Here is a 10,251-nt window from a genome sequence, read left to right on the forward strand (position 1 = left end):
TATATGTATATATATATGTATATATATGTATATGTATATATATATATAATATATGTATATGTATATATATATGTATATGTATATATATTTTTTTTTTCCAAACTCAGCTTTTTACAGAGATTAAGCAAAATAATTAACACTGTAAAACCTGCAGCCTATTCAAAATCTCTGTTTGCACACAACAAAGGTATTTATTAGAAAACCAATCTGGTAGAACAGCAGAATCAACAATGGAATTAATGAAATCCTTCAAACTTCCATCCCTACTAGTCATTGGATGTTACACCATGTCTCCAGGAGATGGCACTTTTTCCACATTTGTGCTATCATTGTTTTCCACTGCCGTGTTTGAGCTGCTTGAGTCTGCTATTGAATTTATTAGATGTTGGGGTTTTTTTTGTACATTTTTTATTTATCAGTTGGTCAGGTGATTTACAGTCTAGTTAAAGTGTTTTTCTTACTTGTAGATAATGGTGGGTTCCAGTATAGGTGGTTGGCTCATGCTGCTGGCAGCCATTGCAAGACCAGAGAAGACTGCAGCACTGGTGGGCATCTCCACTGCTGCGGACCACCTTGTCACATCGTTCAACTCTCTTCCTCTGGAGGTAGGAACATATAATATTATGACATTTCGTGTTGTTTGAAACATTGCAGTCGTTTTATTGCGATTGTTATTTTCTGGAACTGTTTTTAACCCCTTGTTGTTGTAGCACTTTGAGATTTCCCTGAAATGTAAAGTGCATTATAAGTAAAATTTATTATTATTATTATTTCATTGAAATGTTTTTCTGAGTTGGATTTGTCCGTGTTTGAATGCGCAGACACGCAAGGAGTTTGAGGAAAAGGGTGAGTGGATCGTGCCCACCAAACACTCAGAGGAGGGTCTTTACAAATTTAGCATGGACTTTCTGCACGAGGCAGAAAATCACTGTGTGCTCCAGAGTCCCATCCCCATCACCTGTCCCGTTCGGCTCATTCATGGGCTTAAAGATGAGGACGTCCCCTGGCACATCTCCATGCAGGTTGCAGAACGCGTCCTCAGCCCTGACGTGGATGTCATCCTTCGGCGACATGGCCAGCACCGTATGTCTGACAAGGACGATATCAAACTCATGGTCTACACTATTGACGATCTCATAGACAAGCTGACCACTTTGGTCTGAGTGAGCTTGAGAGGTTGCTGAGATAAGGCGAGAAGGACTGTGTTTACTGGGAAGTCAGCCCTCTAAAAATTTACCAAACAGTGGCATGTTTCTCGCCAAATGTGACCTTTTATCCATCTGTTATTCTCCCTGTACATGATCTGTCATTTTCACATGCCGTTACAGTGCAAACTATATTGAAAGGGAGCTCTCCTGCTAGTTGTTCCCTTATATCTTCAGGTTGCATTTGTGTGTTCCAGGTTATAATATGGAGTGTTATGTTTGCCTTTATTAGGTCTGCAATTGCTGCTGTTTCTTATCGTTTGACTGTTTTCCTCTTCCTCTTAGACACATAGTTTTCCTGTGCCTTTTTTATTCACTTTTCACCCATTTTGGCCAATAAAACCTCTGCACATAGAGTGGAGGTCTCAGTCTGTTTCCACAACTAACACAACATAATCAGCTGATAAACATCTGTCTTATTGATATTGAAATGCATCCGTATTTGTATAGCGCCTTTCTAGTCTTTTCGACCACTTAAAGCACTTTTACACTACATCTGCATTCACCATTCACTCGCATTTATACATTGACTACATTGATATACATTGATTAGGATAAAACTAAATCTTTAAATTTATAAATGTAGGGAATATAGATATATTACAGAAACCAATGTTTTTATGAAAGCTTCGAAAAAAGATCCCAACTCAAATCACCATGACTACTTAATGGATAAAAATAGGATTTCAAAATTAGGGCATATTTTTAATGCAAATCTAAGTTGAAGTAAACAACAAGATTCACAGAAACTCAATTTGCCAGATGTACCGGCGTGTCAACCCAGTGAATCACGGTTTCAAATAGTGAGTCAAAATCATAAAGACTTGCAATGTGAGGTTTATTTTTGTTAGCGGAACGTTCTGTTACTTGACTCCCCATACCTGTTGGCCTCTAGCCAAAGAGAGACCTGCTGAGTGGGGCCACTGGACTGTTGATTATTAACATGTAATTGGCCACTAGCAGCAGTATGCTCAATGGGGCGAAACCAACCACTTAACTCTCTCAGATCCCCTTTACTGCAGCGGTGACCTTTCAACTCATGGTTGAGCTATGTAGTCAGTCATTTTGTGTGTCACAACTAAAATCACTGGGATTTTAGTGGGAGCATACAGCATAAAGTTTATGCAAGCAGAAGAGATGGTGCAAAAAGGCATTGCATATGATGTTTTACTATGGGCTCCCTTTGCTATAGTTTTTACTTAAAGCATACTTTTGCACCACAGATCTTTGATTACCACAAGATCATTTTAGCTGTTTTGTTGTCTGGTTGCCTAAAATAAGGCAGCACACTTCCCATAACGAGCTACAGCACCCTGCAAACTGCATTCACCCATGAACATTTATCCACCAGAAAAAAAAACTTAATTTAGTAAGCAAAGAGAAATGGCTGTCATTACTGAAATAAGAGACAGGCGCTTGAACAAACAATAAGCAGAGTGTCTGCCTTGTGGAGAAGCCAAACGGACAACATCAAGTCAGGAGGTAGACGAACTTAAAGCAAGACGGCAAAGGCCAACAGCCACTGAACTGGTCACTGGATCCTTTTATGATGATGTAAAAGAGGTTGGATGCATGTCCGGTATTGACTTAATGTCTGAAAAGAAGAATTAAATTAATTTGGCATCATCACGTGCCTTGGTTTGCCGATGGTTACTTCGTGCTGCCTCAAGCTGACCGTGCACTACAGTGACCACCGTCCGGAAGCAGTGTCACATCGCATTCTGTATTGAGAGTCTCTAGGGACCCCTCCTGGAGGTGCTGCCATATAAAAGGAGAGACTCGCCCCTCCTGGACAAATTAAACCAAGACTGGCCCGACGCGCCTGTGCTGCGCTTCATGGATGCTTCAGCAGTTGAGCATCCTCAGCCCTGCCCAGCTCAGCGGAATTAACTGTGACACGGACACATCGGACCACTCTCTCCTCTTCAGTAAGTGCACGTATTCTTTATAGCATAAAACTGCTTCGAGTGCGTGACTTATTATTTAAGCTATATGCATATGGCTATACATGTTTATGCAACCGATGCAGTGTCGCAGTTTGTGTGCGTGAGCTTTGCGCAGTTGCCTTTGGGTTTGTAAAATGTTTCGGAAAACTGCAGAATGCGTAGCAATGTGGTGGACGTTAGATGGCGGGACTTTACTTCAATCTACTGAATTTATTGAGAGAATTGCGTCCAAAATGAAACGCAGACAATCAACTGAAGAATGGTTAAATAAATGCGGCACAGGGGACTGACGTAGCTTAATTTAATTTATTTAAACTATATGGAACTGTTGTATATTGTATGAATGCATGTTTTGTAAGAGGGAAAACTTTATGAATGCACTTTAGTACATACATTTGATTATTTAATTTGCGCCATCATGACTGCCTACTGGAGGTCACACTTTAACCATCACTGCACACAGCGTGCCGGAAACGGGCTTGATTGTTACCATAGCAATAAGAGGGCTGGTCCATGTTCGGGACAGCAGCCAGGGACCACACCCTTCCCTGCTACAGTATCCAGAGATGCGCCTGGGTGGAGTGCTGAGCTGGAAAGAGAGACAGTTGCTATAGGGAGACTAAAACCTGGCTTTTTGGCTTTTCTTCAAACATTTAGGTATATGTTAGGAAAATTATGATGATGGTTTTTGTCAGAATATTTTTGCAGTTTGTCACAGACTAGGTCAGCCTCACGTGTCATTTGTTTTCTTCAGGGCTACTGCTACATATACTAGAGTTTTTGCAAGAGCTGCCATGGCGAACAGAGGGCCCAGCTATGGACTGAGCCGAGAGGTGCAGGAGAAGATTGAGCAGAAGTATGACCCGGACCTGGAGCAGCGGCTGGTGGACTGGATAGTCGCACAGTGTGGAGGAAACCTGGAGAGGCCGCAGCAGGGCAGAGAGAACTTCCAGAAATGGCTGATGGATGGAACAGTGAGTGGCTCCAGCACCTGTACTTAAAATAGAAGTTACAATTAAATTATTAAAGCTTGACGTACCAGCTCTGTCAGATTTAAAGAGTCCATATAGTAAAGAAGGCCAAAGACAGTAACCAGATTTATGTGCCCAGTTATTTTGGATAGCTTAAGTAAATAATATTGTTTTAAATTTACACTACTGAGACATTGTATTTGGTCATTTTCATCACTCCTAGCTGAAAGAGAGGTTCAAATGATAGAAAAGAGGATGTGTTCATTATTAGCCTGATTTTAATTTGCGAAATGTTGTGGTCCTTACTTTGAAAACGTAGAATTTTTAACTGAGTCAGTCTGGGAGGCTTTGATGGACACTGAAAATCCTTAGCACTTTAAGACCTAATAACCAATTATAAAATGTGCCCTGCACAGTGCTGCAATGTCTTCTTGCTCAAAACTCCAGCTGACTCTATTGTTAAAACAAATTATTCAGAGAAATCCATTATGGGCCAGGCAGACACATCAATTTCTACACTCAGCAAATGGATCAACAGACAATAATGTAACACAGCCACAGAACATGTTGTTTTGGAGGCATGACAACAGTTTTTAATTATGGCATTTAAGTGTGGCAAATAAGATTGTCTTAGTTTGAACTATAACTCAACTCAAAATCATTTTGGTATGGTCAGTGTGAGTTTAATGTGATCAAACCAGATTTCTGACCTCCTTTGTCCCAGATCCTCTGTAGGCTTATCAACAGCCTTTATCCGAGGGGAAAGGAGCCTATCAAGAAGATTCCAGAGACGCAGATGGCCTTCAAACAAATGGAGAAGATCTCTCAGTTCCTGCAAGCAGCTGAAGCTTATGGAGTCACAACCACTGACATATTTCAAACTGTGGACCTCTGGGAAGGTGAATTTACGTCTGATTTTTACTGATCTACTGCTGGAGTGGTTCATATTAGTTTTTACAAAGATGAGGGTTTTTTTACCCCAAGATCAAGATCAACTTTATTGTCCTCTAAGGGAAATTTATCTTGGGCATCAGTGCCGCATAAGGCTGCAGTAACATACAACAACAGTAACACATATGGACTTTACACTTACATACATCACACCGTCTGCACCAAACATTTACATTACATTGCACAAGTATCCGAGTCAGTAATTGATTACAAGGAAGTAGAACCTGAATGATATGAAACCTCTGAATAATAATATTCAATTGCACTTGAGCTCATAAAGCTGTAAACAATATAACAAACGCTAAAATTACAACTGCCGCATTTCTAAAAAAATAAATAAATAATAAACTCATTTAAGATCCGGTTGTTAGGAAACACTAGTGCAAGTGATCATCAATAATAAACTATGCTTAAAAATAAATAAAGTGCCGGAAGTGCTCCAAGCCATCTTGTTCAGAGCAGATTGTTTATTTAGGAGCGATATGGAAGTAGGGATGAAGGACAGCTTATATATAGCTTATATACTTTTACATCTGCTAGCTCTCTAGTGTTTCCCTGAAGGTAGTAATATGTCATATTCAGAGTGCAGAATATGTGAAGGGTCCTTCAGAATTTTCTGTGCCTGGTAGACTGAAGAGAAGTGTAGTCTTTCTTTCCCACAACCTTCATCGCAGCTTTTGACCTCATGTCATAACAACATTATACGTTTGTTTTGGCTATAGGAAAGGACATGGCAGCAGTGCAAAGAACTCTTATGGCTCTGGGAAGTGTGGCGGTCACTAAGGATGATGGCCATTACCGAGGTGACCGAGACTGGTTTCACAGGTAAAGAGAAATCTCACTGTAACAGAGGAGCTTAACATTGCATGCCCATAATGCATCATCATGTTCCTCTGCCTCACCTTGTAACTTGTTGTACATGTGTAGGAAAGCCCAGGCGTATCGGCGAGAGTTCAGTGAGGAGCAGCTCCGCCAAGGCCAGAGTTTGATCGGCCTGCAGATGGGCAGCAACCGCGGGGCTTCCCAAGCTGGTATGACAGGCTACGGTATGCACCGTCAGATCATGTAGACCACTTACCAGCTAACCTGCTCCCCAGCTTCCAGACCTTGTTTTCTACTAAAACCACAAAAGTAGTAACCTTCTTTGTAGCACCTGCCATGTTAACCTCAATTTCCCTGAAACTGCTGCTTTCTATCTTAATAAATGATGTCAAATGCTGTAGATGTCCTTCTTCAAGCTCTTTTCCTGGTCATCCATTCCCTTTTGCCACATGCTGTTCCCTCCCTAGCTTTGTTTACTCTGTTTCCCTGCTTTCCATGTCCAAATGATTACTTACTCAGAGTCATTCAACATCAATTTATTCTTATGGAGAATTTAAGATTAAAATCTTTATACAAAACAAGCCATCAGTGTTTTACCCATTTTCAATCTGTAATACTGTAAGTCACTGTTACAGCATGGTGTATGCTATTTAATTGTATTTATATATACACGTATTAACATAATCATTGGTCATTGTTTTAGAATGGTCTGTTACTGTTTAATTATTTTGCCTTAAACTTAATGGAACTCAACTACTGACGATGTCTCTGCTATCTTGTCCGAAGACTTGTTGCAGTATACTCTGTAACCAAATCAACCTCACGTTGTGCCTGGTTATGGGACTACAGAGACTGGGTCCTAATATATCCCTCAAATTATAAATGAGTTTGATTCATTCTGAGCCATGCCCTTGTTATTTGTTTGTTAGATTACATCTTTTGTCCATGATGTGTCCATTTTGTGTCCAAATGTGAAGTTTCCATTTCTGGTGCCATGTAAAGAAATTGCTTGAATGTGCACTTTTATGTATTGTCATGTTTATATTTTTAAATATATTTATATCTGGAGGCTTGTGAGAAGAACTATTGAAAAAATAAAGTATGTGAACATATATTTGTGTCCGTCTGTGTGTCACATGGTTGAGAATCTCGAAAGCTGGAAAGTCAGTGGCGTATGCTGTGTGCTCATAGTGTTGTTGTTTTTTTTTTCTTATCTTGGTTTTATGTTCCAGCTCCTCCCTTGTGCCCATCCCTGCTGTTTCTCCTCACTGTACACAATTTAATAAAGGGGCAGCCGCACAGCATAATGATTAGGGTAATGGTTCCTCTACCAGACAGTCCTGATTTAAGCCTGTGTGCCAGAAAACCTTTGCCTTGCTGAGTGACCTTGAGTAAGATATTAAATCCCTGGCTGGTCCAGTAATGCTGTTTAATAGCTTACCTTTTTGGAGGGTGTAGCAAAAACAGAAGAGTCAAAAACTGCCATAAAATGCTTCTAAAACACTATATTGTTCTGTTCTTTCACAAATTGTTTCCCATTTCTTTTGTATAGCTTTTTCCAGCCTAATGGACATTCAGTGACCAAATGTCCACTCTAAACACTAAAATCAGCATCTAGATAACATCTGAGGGGCAGTGTCATTAAGATAAGCAGAAATCTTTGTCTAAGGCATGCTAGTGAGGTTGTGTCAGGCTTTGGACCACAAAAGGTCACATTTTACGGCAGTGATCGAGTTTATGGGGTCAATTGTTCCTGACTTGTCACAACTTGACATTTTCAAGACTACATATGAGAAAAGCATGCATGAATTAACATTTTAGCTTGTGTATTAGTGTTATGACACAGCCCATTACAGTGCTGTCCTTTAAATCTTGGACAAAAGCAACAGCTAATGTTATTCTAAGGCGTCCATTCCAAATGGCATCTTTTTATTGCTCAATTAAAAATAAGATAGCCTGCCGTGCAGATGTGAAGTTACACCGTGTAATCGTTTGCTCGAGTTAAATATCCTGTTTGCTTCACTGCGTAGGAAGGCAGCATATGTGAAACTATCTGTGTCTTGCATGCCTGTCCCTCGCATACACTCTATGCTTATTATTAGCCTCAACTAGGCTGGAGAAGCATCTGAAGAGGCACAGGTGACGCGTAACTGACAGACCCAATAAGTAAGCCAAAAATACAGTCAGACCAATGACATGGCTTTGAGGACTGAGGTCACTCTTGTCCAAAGTTCTTGTCCAGCTTACCTTTCCTTTGGTTGGTGTCTTGGCTGTTTTCCCCCCACTATGCAGTGGCTTCAACTTCTTTCATCCTAAAAGATTTTGCACAAGGCGATTTTCGTTTTGTTCGACACATGCTTCAGGGGCAATGTTGCAGATGAGGTTTAAGGTCACTCTCTTGCTCCTTATATTGGCGGTCAGGTGTGTTGCACAGGAAGAAACCCAAAATAAAGGCTGTGTTTGTGGATACCCTGGAATACCAGGTGACCCTGGACACAACGGTACACCTGGCAGAGACGGCCGTGATGGACTTAGAGGTGACAAAGGTGATCAAGGTAAGTTTAGAGGAGACACCTCTTCTTTAGAACTATATACACTTTTCCTAAATGTCTTGTGTTTCAACTTTGCAATTTATTATAACAATCATTTATGAATCACCCATTAAAAGGTGAAGTTGGCCCTGTTGGACCAGCAGGCAGTCACGGCCACAAGGGAGACAAAGGGGAACCTGGTATGTATCTGCAAAATAAACTGCACCACTGAAAAAAAAACAGATCTGTAAAGTAACCTGTGTTGAAACATTCATCTATTTTTACCAGCTGTAGACTTTATTTGCACATACTGTACTTAATATTATTCATTTATTTGTTTTACCTTATCTGACTTTCTGGAGTATGTATGTACTGTACTGTAGAGAAGTTTATTGTGGGCTCATTTACAGGTGCAGTTGGACCAGCAGGGCTCAAAGGAAAAAGGGGAGATAATGGAGAACGGGGGCCTCCTGGGAAAATGGGGCCCCAAGGAGTCCAAGGGCCCGTTGGCCTGAAAGGAAATAAGGGAGAGCTCGGGCTGCCTGGACCCCAAGGACATAAAGGTGATTTAGGGCCTGCTGGACCAGAGGGTCCGAAGGGGGAAATTGGCCTTCAAGGTGACAGGGGTATTCAGGGACCATTGGGACCCCCTGGCAGGCCAGGACCTAAAGGGGATCTTGGTCTTCCAGGTCACAAAGGCAATATTGGTTATCGTGGGGACAGAGGGGTTCGAGGAGAGAGAGGTGATAAGGGTGAGAAGGGAGAGGCTTTTGTTATCTCTAAAAGCGCCTTCTCTGTGGGACTCACAGTACAAAGTAAACTCCCAGCAGCCAATGCACCGATCCGGTTTGACAAGATTATTTACAATAAACAGAATCATTACGATCCACAAACAGGAAGATTCACATGCTCCGCTGCAGGAGCCTATTTCTTCACCTACCACATCACGGTCTTCTCCAGAAACGTGAAGGTGGCTCTCGTGAAGAACGGCGCAAAGATCATCCACACCACGGATAACTACCAGAGCAGCGAGGATCAGGCAGCAGGGGGCGCTGTGCTGCACCTGGACGTGGGGGACAAGGTGTGGCTGCAGGTGGCTGGAGGAGAGCTGTTCAATGGGCTCTTTGCTGATGAAGATGATGACACTACTTTCTCTGGGTTCTTAATCTTTGAGGCTTGAATTTGGCATGATTTCTTTATAACTGCTGGTATAAAATAGTGAAATATTAAAGGAAAAATAGAAATCAGTCAAGACAGAGGCTTGCCTCTAAACTCCACTGCATTAATTTCATTGTGATTACTTTGCTGATTAAGAACATGAAAAACAGCTTCTAAAATAAAATTAATTGTTATAGATTAACTGCCCAAGCATATCAAGTTATTCAAGACAGTCAGTAACTCACAGCTATAAACAATAATGCAAACACTCACAGCCTGGGAAATTGTTCTGCATTAAAAGTAGGCCTACTTTTCTTTTTGCTGAGAACACTTCTATACTTTTACTTTGGTAATATTTTGAATGCAGGACCTCTACTTTTACTTGTAATGGAATATTTTACACTGTTGTTTTGCTATTTGTTCTGGGGTTTGTTTTCATTGTGTGCATAATGTGGATTAATCAATTAAATTTGTTTTTTCGCAGGATCTTGATCACATGCAATTCTCCTGAAATGAAAGCATCAGCCTGTAAAGAAAAAAAATTAACGACCTTAATTAGATGAAATTGAGGTGTTGTGCCATTGTTGTCACAAGCTAAATTTACCTCAGCTTTTAGAGTCTTTTACCCTGTTGTGTTAAAATAAAGAACAAAATTTACTAAGACATC

At 40.8% G+C, this 10,251-nt stretch overlaps 3 protein-coding genes across 5 annotated transcripts in view; all 3 read left to right on the forward strand.

Moving 5' to 3' along the window:
* The window catches only part of abhd10b (abhydrolase domain containing 10, depalmitoylase b), a 7,125-nt gene extending 5,564 nt beyond the window's left edge, over positions 1-1,561 (forward strand). For both annotated transcript variants that reach the window (XM_038727875.1, XM_038727879.1), the window contains exons 4-5: positions 468-605; positions 822-1,561. In XM_038727875.1, the coding sequence (XP_038583803.1) occupies positions 468-605; positions 822-1,163 (480 nt within the window). In that variant the 3' untranslated portion in view covers positions 1,164-1,561. The remainder of the gene's footprint in view (positions 1-467; positions 606-821) is intronic.
* A 137-nt stretch (positions 1,562-1,698) lies between these two features.
* tagln3b (transgelin 3b) lies at positions 1,699-7,007 on the forward strand. 2 transcript variants are annotated; one of them, XM_038727892.1, is made up of 5 exons: positions 1,699-3,133; positions 3,906-4,125; positions 4,847-5,021; positions 5,796-5,898; positions 6,001-7,007. In XM_038727892.1, exons 2-5 carry the CDS (start codon positions 3,946-3,948, stop codon positions 6,140-6,142), a joined length of 600 nt encoding a protein of 199 aa, XP_038583820.1. In that variant the 5' UTR covers positions 1,699-3,133; positions 3,906-3,945; the 3' UTR covers positions 6,143-7,007. The 2 variants fall into 2 exon arrangements, with proteins under 2 accessions (XP_038583820.1, XP_038583813.1); XM_038727885.1 differs by lacking the exon at positions 1,699-3,133 and adding an exon at positions 3,175-3,808.
* Positions 7,008-8,123: 1,116 nt separating this feature from the next.
* Positions 8,124-10,247, forward strand: c1qtnf9 (C1q and TNF related 9). The gene is made up of 3 exons (XM_038727969.1): positions 8,124-8,450; positions 8,564-8,626; positions 8,837-10,247. The coding sequence occupies exons 1-3, from the start codon at positions 8,264-8,266 to the stop codon at positions 9,604-9,606; spliced, it is 1,020 nt and encodes a 339-aa protein (XP_038583897.1). The 5' UTR covers positions 8,124-8,263; the 3' UTR covers positions 9,607-10,247.
* The last annotated feature ends 4 nt before the right edge of the window (positions 10,248-10,251 follow it).

This window comes from Micropterus salmoides, unplaced genomic scaffold (assembly GCF_014851395.1).
Source record: "Micropterus salmoides isolate LMB-PRFRI ecotype aquatic unplaced genomic scaffold, ASM1485139v1 Ms_hic_scaffold_1, whole genome shotgun sequence".
In the NCBI taxonomy this organism is placed as follows: Eukaryota; Metazoa; Chordata; class Actinopteri; order Centrarchiformes; family Centrarchidae; genus Micropterus; species Micropterus salmoides.